Source organism: Lynx rufus, unplaced genomic scaffold (assembly GCF_022079265.1).
Source record: "Lynx rufus isolate CCGP_SWC_20201006 ecotype Redwood Valley unplaced genomic scaffold, mLynRuf1.p SCAF_14, whole genome shotgun sequence".
Taxonomy (NCBI): domain Eukaryota; kingdom Metazoa; phylum Chordata; class Mammalia; order Carnivora; family Felidae; genus Lynx; species Lynx rufus.
In genome coordinates this window covers 13,049,755-13,073,844 of record NW_025814828.1, presented here as the reverse complement: position 1 = coordinate 13,073,844, position 24,090 = coordinate 13,049,755, and the positions used below count along the sequence as shown (strand labels likewise).

At 42.5% G+C, this 24,090-nt stretch overlaps 1 protein-coding gene across 3 annotated transcripts in view; it reads right to left on the bottom strand.

Moving 5' to 3' along the window:
* Positions 1-24,090, bottom strand: part of TXLNG (taxilin gamma) — a 92,346-nt gene that overhangs the window by 28,760 nt on the left and 39,496 nt on the right. Inside the window, exons 6-11 of one of the 3 annotated variants that reach the window (XM_047075949.1) lie at positions 22,714-22,833; positions 21,155-21,229; positions 15,251-15,343; positions 12,660-12,755; positions 11,204-11,498; positions 5,958-6,213 (exon numbers count right to left, since the gene is read on the bottom strand). In XM_047075949.1, coding sequence (XP_046931905.1) covers positions 6,110-6,213; positions 11,204-11,498; positions 12,660-12,755; positions 15,251-15,343; positions 21,155-21,229; positions 22,714-22,833 — 783 coding nt within the window. In that variant the 3' untranslated portion in view covers positions 5,958-6,109. Of the gene's footprint in view, positions 1-5,957; positions 6,214-8,504; positions 11,499-12,659; positions 12,756-15,250; positions 15,344-21,154; positions 21,230-22,713; positions 22,834-24,090 lie in introns of those variants that run through there. The other 2 variants (XM_047075950.1, XM_047075951.1) reach the window with 2 other exon arrangements.

Genomic DNA, 24,090 nt, shown 5'->3' with positions numbered 1-24,090 from the left:
GTTTTATCTCGTAAACTAATATCTGAGGCTAATATGGCCAGATAGTAAAATTTGACAAGGCTAGGTTGTAGGAATCAAATTATTACATCATTCTCTACAGAGTAGTTGGCGTATGCTTGAAATAGTTGGTAATTAAGACAGGAATCTAATCAACACGAAACCAGGAATGATAGCCTTAGTTTATTTTCCGTAGGTTTAGAATATGTCCTTTAGTGGCTGGAAGTCCGATGGCAGCTCTGTATGTGGTTGGGGTGTCTCTAAAGGGGCGAGCATAGCAGAGATAGGGTGGTGTGGAGCAGTGTGGACCTGGAAACGAGTGTGAGCGCGAGTGTGAGCGTGTGACAAGCTGGGGAGGGTCAGGTGGCTTCCTCTTGTGCTGTGTGCCTCGTACCTTTGTGTTGTAGATGGGACACCAGGTCCAATACCACCTCCAAGCCGAGCCACCTCGTGGACGCTCACACTGCCGAGGTCAATTGTCTGTCGTTCAATCCCTACAGCGAGTTCATTCTCGCAACTGGCTCTGCGGATAAGGTTTCTAAGTTTTTGTATATTTGGTGTTTATGGACCCAGTTGCCTTGTTCTATAATCAGATACTCTAAAATTCTTCTGTGAAGTGGAGAAATGAATTCCTTTTCATTTATTTTTTCTTCAGACTGTAGCTTTATGGGATCTGCGTAATTTAAAATTAAAACTCCACACCTTTGAATCTCATAAAGATGAAATTTTCCAGGTACGTGACAGTTTTCTGGTGTCTCTGTCAGGTTTTTACTAACTTTTGGATGGGGGCTATTTAAAATTTTTTTGCTTTTATAGCAGACATGGTATGTATATATATTTTTAAGTTCCTCTTCTAGGTTAACTAGTGGGAAGTACCTTGGAGCTCTGTGAGATTATTACGTTAGAAGTAGAAAAGACCTTGCAAAACAGGATCAGTTTAAAAATTGAAACCCAAGGATTCTTCAGTTAAGGTATCCAGTGTGGGTGGGTCCTCTAGTGAAAAAAAACAAAACAAAACCTTGTATGTGGTTTCAAATGGAGATTTGGATAGGCTTAAGATGCACTTCATTGAAAAGTTTACAAGATTCTGGGATGGTTATGGGGCCGAATAAGTTTATGGGGATTTCTAGCTGAGGTCCCCTGTATTGGGAAGTGTGGTCCTTCTCGGGGGGCAGGCCAGGGAGATGGGCCATTTAAGAGCACTTGAAAGGCTAGGACAAGGAAGGAGGGCCGCAGGCCACAGAGAGTATTGCAGAACAGGACATGGGAAAATCTCGAGGATTAGAAACTATCCACAAATGTAGGAACAGATGATTCTTTACACTTCCAAATCTGTATTACTTAGGTCCACTGGTCTCCACATAACGAAACTATTCTGGCTTCAAGTGGTACTGATCGCCGCCTGAACGTGTGGGATTTAAGGTAACTCACAATCTGGTGACGAGAAACTGCAGAAGTATGTTAATCTGGCAGATGATGTAATAATAAACTAGAGAGTAGTTTGCTAACCCCGGTTTAATAAGCCAAATATATTAAAGCAACTTTCATGTACCTTCCTTAAGAGTCTTTCTTCTGTGAAATAGAAATGAATCAGCAAATGGACTGCAAACTAGATTGATAAGATCAGTTTTTTTTTCTGTTGATATTCAGGCATGAAGTTGGGGGGAGTGTGTGGTTTTAATATCCAGATAATTGTATTGTGGACACTCTTGCTGTAGAAAGGGGGTGTGGATGCTAGCTGTTCACGTCTCACTGGAGCTCACGTGATGCCTGCACTCCTAGAGTGTTTTTACCACTTGCTCTTCGGTGCTTTCATTGGTTCATTTGGAAGAGCTGAGCTCCCACTGTGGGCTGTGTAACTGCTGGGGATACACTTGGGAACAGGATAAGCGCAGCCCATGCTGTGAGAGAGCTTATGTTCTTCTGGGACTCAGTATTTTATAGTTTCTTCCAATTTTATTGTATTTATTTTAAGTTCTTCTGAGAGAGATAAAGAGCGAGCGGGGGAGGGGCAGAGAGATGGGGGAGAGAGAATCCCAAGCAGGCTCTGTGCTGTCAGCGCAGAGATCGTGACGTGAGCCGAGATCAAGAGTTGGACTCTCAACTGAGCCACCCAGGCTCTAGTTTCTCCCAGTGTTTAAAGTCCCTTGATTTTTGAGTAGCTATTCGAAGAATTTCAGATTCCTTTATTTTTTTTGTCTGAACCTTTAGACCCATTTAAAGGTGTTCAGTTATATATATTTCTAAGATGTCATTATCCTAAGTTTAAATCATTAAATTACCAAAAGATAACTGGTTGTCTACCTTCATTTAAATGTATTGCTTTGAAGTGGACTGAGTTTTTAGTTTATTAAAACTAAGGCCACCTTAATTACAGAGACAGGCAGGTCCTTCAGTGTAGAGAACATAAACACTGTGGAATACAGTGCTTGTATTCTAAACATCTGATGTCCTGTGTTCATGTGCAACAAACTCTGGCCATGATAGAATCTTGGAAATGTAGACGATCTTTAAAGCAGATATATGACTATGTTCAGTTTTATTTGAAAACAATTTTAGTAGTAAAATTAGAAACTTAAAACTAATGGTTGTATGGAGTGATGCAGCTGAATTGTCCCTATAGGTGCCCGTAATAAATTTGCAGGCATTATAAAATTTCTTCTTAAAATTCTTTCATGACTTGCATACTGTTAAAATTACATTAGATAAAATTATGGATTAAAATGGTCAGCGTTAGGGACACCTGGGTGGCTCAGTCGGTTGAGCATCCGACTCTTGATTTCAGCTCGGGTCATGATTCTGGGGTCGTGAGATCGAGCCCCATATTGGGCTCTGCATTGTCAGCATGGAGCCTGCTTGGGATTCTCTCTCCTCTGTCTCTATCCCTTCCCTATCTGTTCATTCTCTCTCTCTCTCTCTCTCTCTCTCTGTCTCTGTCAAACATTTAAAACAAAACAAAAAGGTCAGTGTTAGCAATTGGTACTCCTGACTGGAGGATAAACAGAATTGTCTAGCAGTCCCATGTGTTTGGTTTGAGTTTAATGGGAAGAAAAAGTATCACTTGGAAGGTTGTGTATTTCGGCTGCTTTTTCAGCAGTTATTACTAGCTAAGTCCACGTTGGGGCTAGATACCAGGGCTGATATTTGGTGTGTAAAGAGATTTCACTGTTGGGCCTGCTGGCAAATTCTACAAATGGAATTTAAGAGAAGGAAAAAAAAAAAAACAGCCTTCCCTTGACTGATGTGTTGTTTCACCTTTTAAATCCAATGCAGTAAACAACCACAGTTAAGAATAATGAATTGTATTTATTTGAATATTGAATTGTAAATTAACTTTTACTAGCCATTTCATTGTGGGGTCTTCAGTTAGGAACAGCTCTTAAATCATTTACAGGAAGTAAGCATCCCATCCTTCCACCAGTAATTAGTAGAGAAACTGTCATGGATACGGTATAGAAGTTGTTTCTAGCGTGTGTTTTAAGATGTGTTTTGTGGGCTGATGCTGGTTTTGCAAACATTCTTCCCATTACAAGAATTCCAATAACGAGAGCATTATATTCTTTCTTAATAGCAAAATTGGAGAAGAACAATCAGCAGAAGACGCAGAAGATGGGCCTCCAGAACTCCTGGTATATTTTGGCTTTGTTATGCAAGATGAAATGTTATGTGCAGATCGGACAATTTGTTATTGATCCATGTATCTGGAAAATAAGTCAGAACTTCAAGCGCTAGCTCTTGAAGATGATTTCAAATTGGAGGTCTTAAAGGTTATTGTGATTGGGTTTTGACGTTTATTGAAACTAGTAAAAAGAGCACAGTAGGTTTTTACGAATGTTTCACTAAGAACCAGTTGGGTTCCTGGGAAATAGTGTAATTTCTCACTGATTCCCGATGGTAATATTTCTGAGGGTTTTTTTGGGGGTGTGGGGGGTAGGTATTGATACTCAGCAATACTTCCCACTATCTAACCATATAGACATGTTTTAGTGACCTGAGTTTTTGAGGCCCCTGCCCAGAAAATGAAGACATTCTCGATCTTGTTGGTGCCAACATGGTCTACCATCTCTCTCCTCCTAGTTGAATCACTTACATCTCCTTGGCCCTTGGGAGGTTTCTGTGGTGTGTCTGTCTTGTCGGTCTTCGTCCTTTAAGTCCCTTTCCTACTAAGCATGGCCAGACTTCACAGTGGTCCGTCCTCACTCTGAATCCACGTTCGTTTCCACCAGTTACTTGGCACATAGTCACTCATTCCTCTGTAACGTGTTTTTAGTTCCTAGGCCAGTACTCAGTTTTAGTATACTTGTGCTTTGCCCACCACTTTTAAAAGAAGATGCTCACTAAACCTCCGTGTTGCACGGACGTCCAAGATCCCCTTCCTCCTTGTCCGATGTGTTCCCATGCCCACCAGCAATGGCAGAAAGTGGCCAAGGGGTATAAGGAGACTCTCACGTGCTAGCATGTTCTGTGTCCTGCTGATTAAAGGATAGCATTTCTTAAACTGTCATCCTAGACAGATGATAACACCTAAATGGTTTATTCTGTATTGAGTGGCTTAATCTAAAGCCTGTCTTGGGATGCATGGCTTCGTGGTTTTAAAGTATTTTCTAGCTGAGTCGTTGCTACAAGATGTTTTCGCCCAGCTGTTTGTACTTCATTTTGGTAAAACCTTCATTGAGATACAGTTCACCTATTTAAACTGTGTAATTCAATGGTTTTTAGTATGTTCACAGAATCGTACAACCATTGCCACAAATCAGTTTTAGATCATTTCCCTTTCAAAAAGGAACTCTGTCCGCTCCCGGTCTGCTCCTTTCCTCAGCCCTTGGCAACCAGTGATCTACTTTGTGTCTCTAGATTTGCCTGTTCTGGACAATTCCTAGAAATGGAATATAACGTCTTTTGTGACTGATTCGTGCACTTAGTATGTTTTCAAGATTTCCAGCTATTTTTGGATACCCTGTATCTTATGGTTCTAGAACAATTTTGTAGTTCTTGAGGAAATCACTAGATTTTGCTCCTTTGACAAGAGAGCCTGAAATCAAGGGACATTTACTTGTGGTAAACTGGATACTATAATTTTAGTGTAACAGGATCTTGATTTGAGGACTCCTTCTGTATTCCAAGCCTGTGGTCTGAACATACTTTCTCTTATGTCCCCCTTAACGTGATTTTGAAAAGCTGTTTTTTTCCTATTGTTTTTAAACTGAAAAAATTATTAGGTAAAATAGTTACCTTGCTTGTAACCTAATTGTCAAACGAGTCAAATCAGACTTGGTCAGGAACTGTGACTTCTTTGTTCAAAATCGTGTATTCATACTGTCCTCGTGAGAATGGTTTCTTCTGATTCTTCTGAGGTAAGGAAAGCCCAGTACTCTCTCATGAGGCTGTGTCTTGTAGGAAGTGAGCCTCTGCCCCCTTCACTTCATAGCAAAGCTCTCTGCCTGGCCTTTCTGGGGCTTTGCTTTTAGAGCCCCCCCCCCCCCCCGGCCCAGGTTGGTGGTGGTGGTGGTTCTTAATCCCCACCTTGAGTGATGCGCCATGGAAAGATTGAGGGTGGCTGGGAGGTGTGCCTTTCTTTTAGCAAGGGGAGAAGGGGCACCTGGAGGGGCCCTACAGAGAAGAACCAGGAGACTCCTCAGGTGGGCCAGTTTTAAGAATGTCTATAATAGAACATTATGGAAATTTATTGCCTTAAATATTGGTACCTAACTACATACATTTGATAATGAGGCTGAATTAACGTTAAATGTATTAGGTATGGAAATGGCAGTGCGGTTGTGTAGGAAAATACCCTTACTTTTGGGTGATGTGTGGTGAATTATTTAGGGGTGGGTCAGCAGGTGTGTCTGTGTAGGGAAACACACATGTTAACATTAGTATTTGGGAAATGTAGGTGGAGGGTGTCCAGGCATTCACTGTTATGTTCTGTCACCTTTTCTGAGGGTTTGGAAATTTGCAAAATAAGTGGAGGGTGGATTTACTAAGCCTGTAAACCCCTCCCTCTAAACCTCCGTTGCAAGACTGATGCTCTGGAAACTTAAGATACGAAACAAAGGCTTTATTTTTCAACTCTTGTTAACAGTTTATTCATGGAGGACACACCGCCAAGATATCAGATTTTAGTTGGAACCCCAATGAACCTTGGGTCATTTGCTCGGTGTCTGAGGATAACATCATGCAGATATGGCAAATGGTGAGCTAAAATGTTTATTTTTCCTGAATGAAAAGGAGAAAGAAACTATTTACTCAAAGTATTTCTATTATAAGTTGTGCATATCACACCAAATACAGAAAGGAAACAATCTTAAAAGACTTTTGTCCATTTTAACAACAGTCTTTTAGTTCAGTTATGTACCTGTCAGGAGAAACCCGTGTGTGCCCGGCCTCCCCCCCCACACACACACACAGCTGTGGACACGGCATCTGGTCGCTCTGCACGACCGTTGCCCACTTCACCTGGGCTCTTGGCATCACTGCTGGATGTCTGGTGTCTGCTGTGTCATCATAGGCAGCATTTGCAGGGTACTGAGTTAGTTCTCTGGTGAGGAGTACTAAGTACCTGACCTTTCTAAGGCTCTGTTAACCAGCCAAATCTCTTAACTTCGGGGCTACTGCTTCATCCAAATGATGCTTGAAATACTTTTGGAAAACACTTGTTACGATAGGAATAAGCAGTACGTGGACAGCTAGGTATGGCGGTGCGATTTACACACTGGTGAATAAGAACACCACCTCAGTGTGTCCTCATTAAGGTGTGGGGGGAAAACCTCTAACCTAAAAATTTCCAACACTGAAACCCATTGACTGGCGAATCCTAAAGCGTAGACAGAATTATCTCATGCTGTTTTAGACAATTTTGTAAAAACGATGAGGCGTTTTTACCTATGCTTTTATTTGGTTGTCCTCTCCAGGCTGAAAATATTTACAATGACGAAGAGTCAGATGTCACAACATCGGAACTGGAGGGGCAAGGATCTTAAAACCCAAAGTACAAGAAACGTTTCTATTGAATGTAATGCTACACGAATGCTTGGTTTATCAAGCGCCAAAAAGGCATTGTATAGTAGGACATGTAAGTGGGATGGCATACGGCGTTCTTTACCTTCTGATTCTAGCACTTTCAAGTGAGCTATTGCGTACTGTATCATATTGTAGCTTTTAGGGAAGAAAGTTATGTTAAGAAAGAACATCACCGTTTTAAAATGCAAGTAGCAGGGTACTGCCTTTGATTCAACTATTTTAAGTCCTTGTTTTCTCAAACTAAGTGCTTGCTGTTCCCAGATATGCAAGAATAACTTTTACACTTTTTCCCTCCAACACTTGTTGATTGGCTTTGCAGAAATAAAGTTTTAAAATAAAGTCTGTTTTATTCTTTTAGAACCTGGGTAGGAGAGTATGTATGTGTGTGTCCGGTCTTGTGAGAAAGCTGGTACGTATGTGCCTTGAACTGACTTTCTCTCCAGGGTATGTGGACAATGTCCTACTGCAAAGGTAGGGAGAAGGTAGGTGTGTTCGTGGTCGATAGACTTGTAAACCCAGAACTACCCTGATCTTCCACGTCTCCCCACCCCCTCCCCCACAAAAGCTTGATCGCTTACACGGCAGGGGTCAGCAAAGCGGACAAACCCAGGTTTGCCCCCCAACCTGTTGTGTAAGACTTGCCAGCTAGGAATGGTTTTTACATCTCATTTTTCTTAAATGTTTATTTTAGAGAGAGGGGGAGACGCAGAATCCGAAGCAGGCTCCAGGTTCCAAGCTGTCAGCACAGAGCCCGACATGGGGTCAAACCCACCAACCGTGAGATCATGACCCGAGCCGAAGTCGGACACTTAAGCAACTGGACCACCCAGCGCCCTACGCTTAATTTTACAAGGTTGTTTAAAAGAACGCAAATGGACTTTTACAAAGACTTTGTGGCCCGTTAAGTCTAAAATAATTACTACACCTGACTTGTTTGCTGGCCCCTCTTATATCTGTATGTGCTTAAGTACTTTTTTGCTCGTCTTCATAAATTAGGTAGTTCCTGGGGCACCTGGGTGGCTCAGTCGGTTAAGCGTCTGACTTTGGCTCAGGTCATGATCTCACGGCTCGTGGGTTCAAGCCCCATGTCGGGCTCTGAGCCGACAGCTCAGAGCCTGCTTCGGCTTCTGTGTCTCCCTCTCTCTCTGCCCTTCTCCCACTCATGCTGACTCTGTCAAAAATTAAAGTTCCTTCTCTGCCTGTTACACCTAATTCTCTTGTTCAAATAGGTACACCCTGGAATGTTCTAGGAGCTGTCAAGGCTTGGAGAAATGCACCATTTTGTTTTTTTAGGGCTCAACAGCAGCTAAACTTCTAGGATTTTTCTAGAGTCAAAGCTAAGGTACACACGGAGGCCTGCCACACGAAGTGAGGCTTCCACCCAGTCTCCACCCCTCCCAAGGCCTAAGAAACCAACTATCTACAGCTGTCTTTGGAATCCTCAGACACATTGTTAGACACATGGGGAACAAAATACAGAGAAGCCGTTAAATTTATCATACATATTTACTTCATCTATACAGAATCGAGTAGATAAAATCAGATTCACATTAGTGAAAAATCTCTACAAAATGTCTTTGAAAAGCAAAACAAGACTGCCTCTGAACAATTCGTATCCTCATGAAAGACGTGGGCTGTAAAAAATAAAGCAGTGTGTTTAGCACAAACTAGAAGATCTCTGCATCTTTTTTTTTCACAGTTATTTCCATCTACAGTCTGAAAGAGGTAGATTTTTCTGCAACACCTGAGAATTGAATTGTGATAACCAGGTGTAATAAAGGCAGTTGCATACATAACTAAAAAAAACACTGGTCTCAAGACCAAGAAATGTACTCCTAACAAGTCTGAGGGTGAAATGGTCCATGATCCAAGTATTCTCTACTCCTTGGAGTCTACCGCCACTAGAAATAATACACAGCAAGATCCCAGGATGGTGCAACAAATGCAACTGAAGTGAATTCGACACTTAAACCTTTTCTGGACCAGCCTAAGAGCATTACAGTGTTCTAGAATATGTGGACACAGGGCGTGCTACAAAGCCACAACACTGAGCTGGTGAAGTGACAGCTTGGGGGTGGGGAGGAGATCTCCTCAGAGGGTCCCATTTGTTTTGATTCACAGGGTAAGGGGAGGCAAGATTCTGAAAGGACACCTAGTGCATCCCAAGCAGAATCTACCTCCCTGAAATACCGTGATCGCATCTAGCTACAAATACATAGTAAGCCAAAAGCAGCAGGCCAAGTACTGTTAATCACATTGCTTTATAAAGCCCTTGAAAATATGCAACAGGTCCAAGATTTACATCTTCCACACAGGACAAGCACCACAAAGAAACGTGGTGAGCTACACAAATGGCTTCAACAGTAAGAGCTGTACATCCAGCAGAGTTCTTGTGAAATATCATTAGTACTAATTTCAAAGATTATATTTGATATATACCTTCATCTCCTCTAGGGGAAACGAGTCCAACATTTCATCTAGTAGCAGAAAGGAGTATTTATAAGAAGAGGCCGTTGGAGGAGGGGTATTTGTTTTTGCTTCCGACTCCTTTTGACAGTAATGACAGAATGTGCTCTGTGCTTTTCTTTCCTCCACTGTCTGACCCCTCGATTTCATATGACCGAGGGTGGAAGTTTCCTTTAGACAACTTTCGATTCTCTGAACCCAGTTTAGACTAGGACACTGTGACAGGACTTTACAATTTTAAAGAGAAAACCTTTTTAACTAGACAGAACAAACTTCATTCAGTCCAGTGAGCAATTTCAGTTTGATAGTTGTGCTCAGTGGAATGTGCTAGAGCATCCATTCTAGTAGAGCCTTTTTATTTCATAAAGTATTTTCAATGCAAATCAAAGTCCAAGCTTTCATGGTGCAACCTGACCTCTCATTTGCATAACTCAGCCACACTCAACATGATTAAGAACAAAGGAAAGCCGAACAAATTCAGAAGTGACATGCTTCAGAGGGCAAGTTCCCCCAGTTCAAGTCAATTGCAGAGACCTAGATTAATTAATACTGGCTTTTCTCTTAAAAGACAGTAAGAAAAGGGGGTGGTAGAGCCACACACCAAGAGCCTAAGTAATGGATCCTGACTACTTAAAACTCTCTGCCAAGTCTTCCCACAGTTAAAAATGTGAGTTCCAGTCTCTTCTGTTTTGGAAATAAAATGTTTCGGTTAGCATGATCCACAATTAAAATTCCCTTTTTAAAAACCTGGAGAACTGCTGTTGGGATTCACGCAACTAGCTGAACACCAAATTTCAAGTAGCCAGAAGGCAGCAGAGGGGGGACTTCCGCTTGATGAAAGCTACACGCGAATTGAACCCTCCCCGGCTTAAAATGACAACCACCAGTGGCTGCTTTCTGCGGGAAGTAGAGGATGTGCACCCAAATCCCAAACAAAGCCAACAAACGACCATATTCCACGGCGGTCCAAGTGTCTAGGTGGTCCAAGTTCAAACACTGGTTCTAGTTCTAACCTGAAACTGAAGCAGTAGGATTGTTTTTAGTCACAAGATTAAGCCTGTTTGTCCGATGATTTGCCTGTATATACTATTTTAAAAGTGACACCTTTATGTACATAATCTGCCGAAACTTTGAATAATTTGAGGCTTGCAGCCATGTCAATTTGTCAAGTGATAGAAGTATTATCAAAAAGCTAATCTGAATCAAAGATGCTATGCTGGTTTCTGACCCAACCCTACTTTATTTTTACTTGGCATTTAAATGGACCGTTAAGACAAAGCTAATCATCTTGATTTCTTTTTGAGTAATATTAATCGGGGGGCCGGGATGTTTAAATGAATATGGTTTTCACACCAAGGAACCATTATCAGAACAAAGTTCCCCTGTTAATGATCGGTCCCATCTCGAGTGAAATGAGAATAATTCTGTGCAAGGAATAGGGAAGATAGGACAAAGCAACGGTCACATGCGTTCCAATGGAGGGAAATGAGGCAGATGTGCAACACGGCTGAGGAAAACGTATCGAAGGAAAACTATTCAAAACTGCTAAGCAGCCTCCTGTACCACGTAAGTCCAGTAGTTCTAAGAAAATACAGATATGGTAGAAAAAGTAAGAAAATTTTCACCACAAAACCAATAGTTACTACTAACAGAAAGTTATACACAAAATATAGCTCTCGATACAGTGATCATACTTCATTTCAGTCGACGGACTCGATACCTGGCCCGGCGGACACGGCCGTTCTCTCCTTCGCTGCCTTGGGCACGGCCTCCGGGGAGACTCGCGGGGCGCTTTCGGAAGCAGTGTTCGGCTCCTTGGGGGACACCGGGGCAGCGCAGGGCTGCGTCCCAGGCAGTGCTAGGTCCGCACCTGCAGCCCTCCCCGAGACCTGCTCCTTCAAGACTTCCACCTTCTCGTTGAGCTCGTTCCGTTCCGTTTGAAGAGCCCTGCACAGCTTCTCTAACCGGTCCAGTTTTATCTGAAAGGCCTTGTACTCTTTATCACGGACAGTTTTCTGTAAGGAAAAATGATTCCTGTGACCTCGTGGAGTACAGTTTACGGGATACAAAATGTGAACAAATCGGAGTCCCGTCAGAAACTACTTGTTTAATCCCCCTCTTGAACGGGCTCCATTTCCTCAAGCACCACCTAACCGTCTAGCCAGCTTCACTACATACCTAGCTACAGGCACCAAATGTATTTAACACGGTTAACGTTATCCTAGGGTCCCGAAATATCCAAAATCCACTTTTTACAACATTTTGCGGGGCGCCTGGTGTAGCTCAGTCGGTTGAGCATCAGGCTTCGGCTCCAGTCGTGATCTTGCTGTTCCCGAGTTCGAGCCCTGTGGCCAGCTCTGTGCTGACAACTTGGAGCTCGGAGCCCGTTTCGGATTCTGTGTCTCCCCCTCTCTCTCTCTCTCTCTCCCTCTCTCTCTCTGCCCCTCCCCCGCTCACGCTCTGTCTCTCAAAAATAAACACTGAAAAAATTTAAAAAAACAAAAAAACATTTTGTAGCGATCAACAATTAAGGGAATTCAAGATACTCCTCACAAAGCTAAAGATAAAAAAAGTTAAGGGCCTGATTAAAAACAGAAAACGACTCATTTCTACATACATTTCTTTTGTTAGATGAGAACAAGATTCAAGGCTGGAAAAAAAGCAGAAAGAAAGGCACTGGAGTTGTTCTCTGTACTCCACTCCCACACCGGGAGATCCGATCGGTGCTTCTGGAGGTGGGCCCTGCACCGGCAGCCCCAGGAGACTGGTTCGAAAGGCTGATTCCTCAAGCTAGTGAACCGAACTCTGGGTGGAACCTAGCCATCTTGGTCTTAAGACCAAGCTTGTTAACAAGCTGGAATCTGAGGCAAGTTCCAGTGTGAGAACTGACTCCCGTAGAAGAAAGCGAAATCCACATGCCTTCTGGCGATCTCCAGCAGAAGCCTGGACCGACTGAGCGGGTACTAGGAAATCTGTTAAGGCCTCCCTCGGGGCCCCCCACCTACAACCCCGAAAGACACTTGCAGATTTTGCGAAGCCGTCCCCCCGTCCCCGGTTCTGGCCAGAGCCCTTGACTCCGGCCGTGGTGTCCCCACACGCCCCCTGCCCTGTTAGGGCCTGGGCTCCACGAGTCCCCATGACTAAAAACACACCTTACTCACGGGAAACCACCTCACCTCTTCAGCCATTTGCAGAAGCGCTTTGTTGTTGTTTTCCCATTTGGTACGCCATATTATTGTTTCTTTTTCCAGTTTTTTAATTTTCTTTGTCATCTGGCAATCAACACAATTGCAAATGTAAATTCTAAGTTCCATTTCTTAGCCGTACACCCTGTCCCGCCACAGAAAAGTTTGTTCCGCCCCGCCCCCGTCACTGCACCTGCCTTGCCCAGCTGACAGCTGTGCCCGTCCGTTGGTGGCAGAGCTGATCTCAGAAGCATCTAGGGCGGCAGCAGCGGGAACCAAAGTAGGGGTTTCACATTATGAGACAAACAAATCTAATCTCCTCGATTTCAGAGGCAGCAGCACATGGAGGAAGCGGTCAGACACCACACTGAATTCTCGGCTTAGGCTGGAGTGCGTCTCTCAATCCAGCTGAGAGACCTCCTCCCCAGACTGTACAAAAACATGTCCACGTTAGGAGTCTTCTGTTCATTAAACTAATTCATCTGATTCTTGGAAGCACAGGGGTTTCTACAGCTCCCCGCAAAGAAGAATTAGTGACATACCGCAAGCCCCAAGACCGTATCAGTTTTGGAACTATCGGCAGCGTAACTTCGCGAGCACTCCAGTGAGAGAGAAGGATGAAAGTAGTTCATCCTTAGCTTTGAGCATCCTCACACCTCACGAGACTGGTCGACTTCAGGTTTTGCTAACAATAAAATGGCTCCAAAAATAAGGGGAACGTTTTTAAACTTGCACTACAAGAACCCAGTTTTCAGAAACTCACAATGAGAGTTATCTGCGCCTGTCAATGAGTCCCGTTTTCGAGATTCCTTCATGTCCTGTTGACCGTGCCCCAGCCCTGACCCCAGCTGAGGCACTGAGCCAGGCGCCGTTAAGGGAAACAAGGGTACGACAGAGCCAATGCCCGGGGCGGTGGGTTGTCACCCACAAAACGAACAACACGCAGAGTGGGACAAAGGCCATGCGAAGAGCTTGTGGAAGACCGGGGTCGAGTGCTGACCGACAGTGATCTCCAAGCCAGGAGCGGCGAGGACAGCGACTGGAGAGCCCGTCTTAAACGGTTCTGCCCGAACAGCGTGCTCGGGCGCACGCTGTGCAGAAAGAGCACCCCTCAACTTGAGCCCCAGCTGGGAGGACTGGCAGGCAGAACTGATCCACCGCTCACCAAATTCCCTAGATTACCAGGTCTAAAAATACCCGAAGGCGGTAATTTGAGCGCTTAACATGGCCAAGTACTGTCGGAATTACTCGGCTTTACAGAGGATAGGGATTTTTGTTATTTTTAATGAGGAAGGCACAGCAAGGTTAAACCACCTGTCCACAGTCACATTACACGGGACCGGGACGCTGCCTGGAGCCCACACTCCCCGCCACTGCACACGGTCCAGTCACAGTCATGACACACCCACCGAATGCTCACAAAGTGCCAGGCGCCGCCGTACTTGTCTCCAACCCGCCACCCTTTTCCAAGGACCCATTTTAAGGGGAATATGCCACGTAAAAGGAGAATGAATGGACAGATTTAGGGATATATGTGTACATATTCTGGTTCTCAGCTTGGTATCAAGGATATCGCTTTCCTTGATGTGGGCAGGAAAATTAAACCGAAGCCGAAGACCGAAAGGGTTTGGACGAAGGAGAAAGAATTCAGTGGGGTTATAGTTAAAAGAAAACGAAAAGCTAAAAATGTAGAAAACACTGGGGCGCCTGGCTGGCTCAGCTGGTGGAGCGTGCGACTCTTGATGTTGGGGTTGTGAGTTCAAGCCTCATGTTGGGTGTGGAGATTACTTAAAATAATTAAATTTTTTAAAAAGGTGGAAACACTAATATACATATATATTGATTACATATATATATAAATAAAAATATACATAAATGTGTTTGCCTCTCTGTGTATATATATAAATATAAATAAAATATATATAGAGAGATATATAAATATATCTATATATATAAAATCAACCAACCAAAATGTGTTCTGGGCTTGGATGTCTTTAAAAAATCTCCAAAACCACAGAGCTTTGTGAAGGAGGGGTGGGGTGTCACCTGAGTGAATAAAACAAGACGCAACAACAAAAAAAGAAACCATTTGTGTGTAATGACAAATTGTATTTGACAGAGGAATTCACTTTAATAAAGCTAGTATTGGGGCGCCTGGGTGGCGCAGTCGGTTAAGCGTCCGACTTCAGCCAGGTCACGATCTCGCGGTCCGGGAGTTCGAGCCCCGCGTCCGGCTCTGGGCTGATGGCTCAGAGCCTGGAGCCTGTTTCCGATTCTGTGTCTCCCTCTCTCTCTGCCCCTCCCCCGTTCATGCTCTGTCTCTCTCTGTCCCAAAAATAAATAAACGTTGAAAAAAAAAAAAAAAAAAAAAAGCTAGTATTTAAGAGCACAGAGCTCACTAGCTACACGGACTACCACTCCAAGGGCAAAACGACCACACAGGATGCCACTAGAGGATCAGAACAGGGCAAATGAAGACTGTACCAGAACAGCATCAGCTCGTCCAGGCAGTGATCATGCTTAACATAGCTTCTTCTACTAATTCCCTTTTACGTAATATTCTACTAAAAATACGCAAATACCTTTTCCATCTCCTGCCGGAAGGTTGTAAACAGTTCATTGCTTTTTGCCATGGTAGTCTGGAATTCTTCAAACTTATCCATATAAAGAGAAAGCTACAGGAAAAAAGTATGAAATATTCTGAGTTCCAGGTAAACCATTTGAAATCCCAAAAGACTTTCCAAAAGAACATCCTATGTTTAAGCATTAGTTACTTGTTATAAGTGACAGAAGGAAGAGCAGACACAAAGCAGCCCTCGGGTGCTGGACAGAGATAGCTCAAGTTCCATAACCCACTGAGATCCACTGAAACTTAGCAAGTTTCGTGGACTTAAACATCTTTAGAAGTAAATGTTTAAAAGGTACAAATATTTACTAGCTCCAATCCACCAATTATAATAAAAACTGCTGTGGTTGGTAGAACTGCAAATTTCATACAACTAACTGTTCCCGAACTACTCCCTCTCCTTAGATTTGAAAAACTGTCCTTGGAAAAAGAGCATTCTTTTAGAACATCACCTGCACAGTTCTTAGCGTGGTATCAAGGACAGCTCTTTCCAGGGGCGCCTGGGTGGCTCAGCTGGTTAAGCAACTGACCCTCGGTTTCGGCGCAGGTCATGATCTCGTGGCTCTTGAGATCGAGCCCCGTGTGTGGCTCCACATTGACAGTACAGAGCCTGCTTGGGATCCTCTCTCCCTCTCTCTCTGCCCCTCCCCCGCTCATGCTCTCATTCTCTCAAAGTAAATAAATAAACGTTAAAAAAAAAAAAAAAAAGGTGGGCACCTGGGTGGCTCAGTCGGTTGAGTATCCGACTTCAGCTCAGGTCATGATCTCACCATTTAAGTTCAAGCCCCACATCGGGATCACTGCTGTCAGCCTGTCAGCACAGAGCCCGCTTCTATCTGCCCCTCTCCCACTTATGCTCTCCCCCCAAATAAATAAATATTAAAAAAAAAAAAAAGGATAACTCTTTCCTTAACATATACAGGAAAATGAAACAGAAGGTGAAGCATTGGTTTGGTGGGGAAAGAAAGAATTCAGTGGGATGGGGTTTTTTGACTTACTTGATTTTGACCGGTTTGGGTCTTGAGGACCATGGCTCAAAGTACACTTTAAATACTGGAAACTACCCTGCTTGTAAGGACCATAATAATGTCCCTATTGCATTGTATAATCTCAAAAAGCTTAAAATGCATGTTCACAGCTTTTTTAAAATTCTATTTGGTTTTTTATTTTATTTTTATTTGAGAGAGAGAGGGAGGAAAAAGGGCAGAGGGAGGGAGGGGTGGGGGGGTGGGAGGAGAGGGGAAGGGGGGGGAGAGAATATCTTAAGCAGACCCCATGCTCAGCACGGAGCCCAACGCAGGGCTCAATCCCCTGATCCTGAGATCACTACCTGAGCCAAAATCAAGAGTTGGGTGCTCAACCGATGCCACCCAAGCACCCCCACAGCCACTGTTACTAAAGATACAACATCCAGGTAGACTGTCCCATCCGAGAGCTCAATGCTGGCCCACACTGGGTAGTTAGTAAGTGGCAACTACCATCACACCTGGCCTTACATGCCTGGATTACAGAACAATGGGTCAACAAACACCAATTCGACTCTATCCTCAACAAATGCTGGAAACTGACATGGTAAGAACACAGAATGAGACCAACTCTTGGACAGGACAGCCACATTTAGGGACTAGGAAAAGGAAGACGTGACAGCAAAGGAAACTAATAATCAGATAACACGACCCAGGGTGACACAGACCGCAAACAGAAGTTACAATGAGAACCGTCCAACAGAATCAGAGCTGCCTGGGAGCTTCACAGAAGGGTCCTCTGGTGCTTTGCAGGGACTCCCACACTCAAGTCTATTTTCCAGGGGCGCCTGGATGGCTCATTCAGTTGAGCGTCTGACTTTGGCTCAGGTCACGATCTTGCAGTTCTAGAGTTCGAGCCATGCGTCAGGCTCTCTGCCATCAGTGCAAAGCCTGCTTTGGATCTTGTGTCCCTCTCTGCCCCTCCCCTGCTCGCTCGCTCTTTCTCTCTCTCTCCCTCAAAAACAAATATTAAAAAAATTTTTTCAAGTCTATTTTCCAAAGCTGTACATAGATAGACTTTATATACCTTTTCCATATCAATTCTCTTCTCCACTTACACGGACAGCAGAGTTTATGGAGCTAATAAGGGGTTCAAATTTCCTAGAAGCAATCTACCACAATCCTAAGTTATAGTGGGAAGTTCAAAAGACTTCTTGAATTTTCACTCTAAAGTTAGTCTAACTTCATAGGAAATGAGTATCAATCACCACACTGTAAAACAGGCCTGAAGACAAAAAGCATTGAAAAAGAGGTGGTCATAAAGATTCACAGCAGTCTCAATGTATCGATGCATTTTGGAACTAATTTAGAGTCCTTACATTAAAACAGGTTTATTATATAATAAAATAGGTAATACTTTCTTCAACTGAATATAATCTAGTTACTTGGAAAAGGGTGAACTACAGGTAAATACCTAATTTCACCTGTCCATAAAGACACAGGAAGTCTTTTCTCTATCTTTTCTTTGAGTGGGGAGGCAGCGTCTGCTAGCCTTACTCCACAGAAGACAAACACCAAGAAAGGTTTGCATTAGGACAAAACTAAGGGGTCTGGGTTGGAAAATAGGGAAGCAACATAGAAATGCCTCGGCCCACATGGTTTCATGGATGAATTCCACCAAACACTTAAAGACGAGCGAATGCCAATTCTTCTCAAACTCTTCCAGAAAACGGAAGAAAAGGGACACTCCCCAACTTTTTTTTTATGTAAGGTCACCATTTACCCTGAAATCAAAGCCAGATACGAATACTATAAGAAAACTACAGGCCAAAATCCCTGATGGAAAAACTTGCAAAAATTCTCAACAATCAACAAAATACTAGCAAACCAAATCGAAAAGCACATTAAAAAGATCACATACCATAAATCAAATGGGATTCATCCCAGTGATGATGCAAGGATGGCTCAACATACACAAATCAATAAATGTGATATTTCACATTAACAGAATAAAGGAGAAAAACCATATGATCATCTCAATAGATACAGAGAAAACATCTCACGAAATACGACACCCATTGATGATATAAACACTCAACAAATGGGGTACAGAACGAACATACTTCAACGTAATAAAGGCCATATGTGATAGACCCACAGCTAAAGGTTTAAAGCTTTCCTTCTAAGATTAGAATAAGACAAGGATGCCCACTCTCACCACTTCTATTTAACACAAGTACTAGAATTCCTAGCCAAAGTAATTAGGCAAGAAAAATAAAAGGCATCCGAATCAGAAAGGAAGAAGTAAAATTATATCTGTTTTCTGATGACACAATCTTATGAACAGAAAATCCTGAAGACTCCACCAAAAAACTGTTACCAAAAAGAAAAAAAACAACCAGAACTCCTATTTACAATAGCATCAAAATCAAGAAAATACTTAGAAATAAATTTAACCAAGGATACGAAAGATCTACATGCTGAAAACTAAGACACTGATGAAAAAACTTGAATAACACAAAATGGAAAGATACCCTGTGTTCATCGATCAAAAGTCAGTATAATTAAAGTATCCATACTACCCAAAGCTGTCTACATTTAATCCTTATCAAAATCACAATGGCATTTTTACAGAAATAGAAAAAGTAATCCTAAAATTCGAATGGAACCACAAAAGAGCCAGAATAACCAAAGCAATCTTGAGAAACAACAAAGCTGGACAGAGAGGCATCACGCTCCCTGACTTCAAAGTATACTACAAGCTAAGTAATCAAAACAGTATGCTACTGGCATAAAATGAGAGACATAGACCAATGGAACAGAGCTGAGAGCCCAGAAATAAACCCATACAAATATGGTCAACTAATATTTGACAAGGGAGCCAAGAATACCCAATGGGGAAAGGACAGTCTCTTCAATAAATAGTGTTGGGAAAACCGGACCCCTATCTTACATTACTCACAAAAATTAAGGACTTAAACATAAGACCCAAAACCATAAAACTCCTGGAAGAAAACATAGGTTGAAAAAACTCCCCAACAATAGTCTTGGAAATTTTGGTTATGATACCAAAAGCACAAGCAACACAAGGAAAAATAAGTAAGTGAAGACTACACTGAACTAAAAAAGCTTCTGCACAGCAAAAGAAACAATCAACAAAATGAAAAGGCAACCTATGGAATGGGAAAAAATATCTGCAAACCACATACCCAATAAGAGTTAGTATACAAAATATCTAAGGGAATTCATATAACTTGATAGCAAAAAACAAATATAGCCCAATTTAAACATGGGCAGAGGGCCTGTATAGACATTTTTCCAAAGACGACACACAGACGGCCAACAGGAACATGAAAAGGTGCTCCAACATCACGATTCATCAGGGAAACGCACATCGACACCACAATGAGATGTCATCTCACACCCGTCAGGATGGCTATTATAAAACAGACAAGAGATAATAAACACTGGCGAGGGTATGAAGAAAAGGGAATTCCTGTGCACTGCTGGTGAGGATGTAAATGGGTGCAGCCACCATTAAATCAGTACAGAGGTTCCTCAAAAAATTAAAAATACAACATATGATCTAGGAATCCTACATCCAGGTATACTGTATATCCAAAGGAGATGAAATCACTATCTCAAACAGATCTATGCACTCCTGTGTTCACTGCAGCATTATTCAAAATAGCCAAGATAAAGAAACAACCTAAGTGCCCACAAAGAGATGAATAAAGAAAATGTGGTACATATACACAATAGAGTATTAATCAGCCACTTAAAAAAAAGAAATGTTGCCATTTGTGATAATATGGATGGGCATTCAGGGCATTATGCTAGGTGAAATAAGCCAGATGGAGAAAAAACACTGTATGATCTCAGTTACATACAGAATCTAAGAAAGCTGAACTCCAACAGAAAGTGGAATAGTGTTGTCAGGGGCTGACGGGAGGGGGATACCTGAATATGATGGTCAAAGGGCAAAAACTTTCAATTAGGAGATGAGTAAGTTCTGAGGATCTAACGTACAGCATGGTGACTATGCTTAACAATAACGTTATCATATACTTGAAAAGAAAAAAGCAGGGGGGACCCGGGTGGCTCAGTCGGTTAAGCCTCCGACTTCAGCTCAGGTCATGATCTCGCCCTTCATGGGTTCAAGCCCTGTGTTGGGCTCTGTGCTGACAGCTCAGAGCCTGGAGCCTGCTTCTGAATCTGTGTCTCTTTCTATCTCTGCCTCTCCCCTGCTCGTGCTCTCTCTCTCTCAAAAATAAACAAACAATAAAAAAGAAAAAGAAAAGAAAGAAAAGTAGGAAGGACCCCCATGAAAACCACCACCTCCACAGCTCTATCTAGGAGTAGAACTGTATGGTGGTTGACAGTCAGTTTTTAAAACTGCCTGTTACGTGCTCACCGCACAAAATTCTAAAGATTTTAGGTTCAACTATATGAAATTGCCATTTTTGTAGGTCAAAGAAGTACCAGCAATTTTGTATAATTCATCTTAATACAAAAGAGCTACAATCTGAAGATTTCTCAGGTTTTCTTTAGTTGGAAATCAGCAGACACACATGGGAACAGACTGGGAAAGGGAGGAAATACCTGGGCTACTGGAAAGGGGGCACTGCAGACAGCATCACCAATTGTCCCCGTCTGCCTGAGACCTAAGTATTTCCAGGGACACGGGACTCTGAATGCTAAAACCAGGAAAGTCCTGGGCAAGTCAGGATGAGCTGGTCACCCTAAGCGAAGAGGAAAACTCCAGGAGGGACATGTGATCTACTCTCAGTTCTGGCTGGGAATAAGCACGAGCATCTTAGAGAAAATTCAAGATACGTATCAAATGAACCACAGATTTTTCTTACAAACGCCGCTACCCCCTGCTGTCAAGTTACCTGCTGTTTTAGTTGTACTTCTTGCTGTTTCATTTGTTCATATTTGTGCCTTGATTCTGTTGCTTCTTTTAATAACTAGAAAACAGAAACATTCTGGCAGAATACTAATAGTAATTACAAATATGACTATTATGTCAAATGATCAGAGTCTGGCTTAATCCTTCCACTCATTTTTTTAGCAAAAACTACAAGTCTGTAGATATTTGTTACATCAACTGCTCATTACCTATCGTCTTCAATCTGTTCCCCTTGTTAACACTAAGGAATGTTGGAATCATCTTTTACTGCTTAGAAAGAGTACCGCTAGAGGCCTAATAATAGGTTTACAAAACTCAGGGTTAAATTGTTATGTTTCAGGTGAAAAGACAAGTCTGGTATTAGAAAACAGGGCTCAGAATCTTGACATTTATCTAAGTGACTTAGAAAACCACCGTACTCCTTGAGAACCAAGATGAGGCAGAGCAAAAGGGTATGGAGCAAAGCAGTGAAATCAGACACCAGTTTCTGATCACTTTTTAAAAAGCAGGGGAGAAGTGGATGAGCGCTTTAATTTATATACTTGAGTTTTCAGGAAAATTATATAGCGAGGTTGCAATAGTCAACAACTGTTGAAATTCAGTCCCTGAAGTAAAATGTCACACATAGTCCAAATAAGCCTGGAAAAGATATTAAACCAATTACAAAGTATAAACGTGCAACGTAGGCATGTGCGTGTGTGAATGTACAAAATTCATACTCCTGCTTTGGAAATGACAACCGTTTCTTCCATCACGCACAGGACAGCATTATCAGTTCACACAGAAGGATCGTGCTGTATGAAAAATCTCTCTCTCCTAAGCCTAGGCTCACACTCAACACGGTAAGTTCACACCATGAGGGGCACTGACGAACCAAGTCTTCAGAGCAGGCTCGCCTCAACGCCTACGGTACTTCCGCAGAAGCTGGATGGAACAGTCCTCACTGCCATAATCATCTCCCAGTTGGTTGGTTGGTTTTGGTTAAGCATATAGAGTCGAATTTGCGTGTGTTAAATGTACATACCCAGTGAGATTCCATGGTATTCATAATTACTGACGGGAAATATAGTCTGAACATACACTCTGGGAACGATGCTGAGTGATTAGGTAGAGAGAATTCTGTTAAAATTTTATCAGAATATTATGCCAGAATAAGTAGACAAATAGTTTCCCTACTTTCAAGTTACTTATTTAAAGACAAAATATAACAATATATGAGACTAGTGTTCGGTAAGCTTGATATTAAACTGAACCGCTAAATACTGGTATAATTCTGGAACTTGGTGACTATTATTCTAAGCATGGAAAAGTCAAATGAGTGCAGGTCTTTCCACTAGTTGGTCTAAACTCTTCAGTGTATCTTCTGTATAAAAAATGGAAATAAAAGCCAAATGCGTTCTGAGACACACATGCCCTTCTCAATCTAGAACAAAAAACCAGTTAGCATGACCCGGGTGCCGTATTAAATGTAGAATAAGTTTCAATGCTTCAAATGGCTTTGGTCCAATTTCGACAAATTTTTTGTTAAGAAAGAGAACTTACAAACTCTCTCTCTCTTTGATGTTTTTCATCAGCTTCTTTTATTAGCTGTGTCGTCTGCTGAAGCTTGGCATCCACAAGCTGCTGCTGTAACTCCTTATGTTTGAACACTTTATCAATATGCTATGGGAGAAGTAAGATTTCTTCCATCACTTAATGAAACAGGAACACAATGATGGGGCAACAACACAAGTTACGATACCACGCTCACGATCACCCTGCTCTTCCACCACAGCTGAGGACACCGGGTCCATGCGCTTGGAGAAGCGTGTGCCTTACATCACACTGCAGACCCTCCCACACTTGCAGGAAAGGAGCCTTCTGGCTACTACCCTGTACCCCTTCCCTTTTGGAGTTGGGCTGTCGAGGAGCCTCATCAGCCACACACCTGTACTTCCTATTTCTGCCCTACGATGAAAACGAGGCTTAAAGTGTATCAAGAAAAATACGGATAAAGAGATCAAACTGTTAACGCCGTGCATCGTACACATAATTCCTAGGTATTTTTCTCCGCAAATCTTAAATTTCCCCAAATTTCTCAGATGGAGGCAGCACGCTGTGACGTGGCCCCGGTCAAATGCTGGCTAGTGTGTGGCCCTGGACAAATCTCTCCGTTGCCGAATCTCTGTTCCCTCCTCTAAGCAGGGAGAACCACACTCTGCGGCAGAATTGTAAGACCCGGTGCAATGGTTACACTACGTAAGGTGCTTGGTGCCTAGCACATATTTGGTAAAAGGTTGCTATGGTTTCCAAATGAAATTGTCAGGTGGTTATTTATGTACAATAAAGTCATCAGAACATCCCTTCTCAGATGCAGAAAGAGTAACTCTTCCTGACCAAAGAACATCTGATTATATTCAAAATAAGGAAGTCTCACACGTAATGTGATTTAAACATACAGAATTTTCAAGTGTTCTACTTCTATAATGTGGCAGACTGTCATATTAAACAAAACTAAAAGAATAATTTTAAGAAAATTGAGGGGTTTATAATCTAATACAAAATTTATTCTCTAAGACAAAAAAGTTCCTTCGATAAACCCCTTAAGAGGAAAAAGAGTTGGGGCGCCTGGGTGGCTCAGTCAGTTAAGCATTGGACTTTGGCTCAGGTCATGATCTCGCGGTTCTTGGGTTCGAGCCCCGCATCGGGCTCTGTGCTAACAACTCAGAGCCTGGAGTCTGCTTCCGATTTGGTCTTTCCCTCTCTCTCTGCTCCTCCCCCGCTTGCAGTCTGCCCCTCTCTCTCTCTCCCTCAAAAAATAAACATTAAAAAAAAATTTTTTTAAGTAAAAAAATTTTTACAAAAAGGAAAAAGAGTGAAAAGGAAATCTTCATGTTACAGACTTGAGACCTATCAACCAGTGAAACAGACTTTATTTAG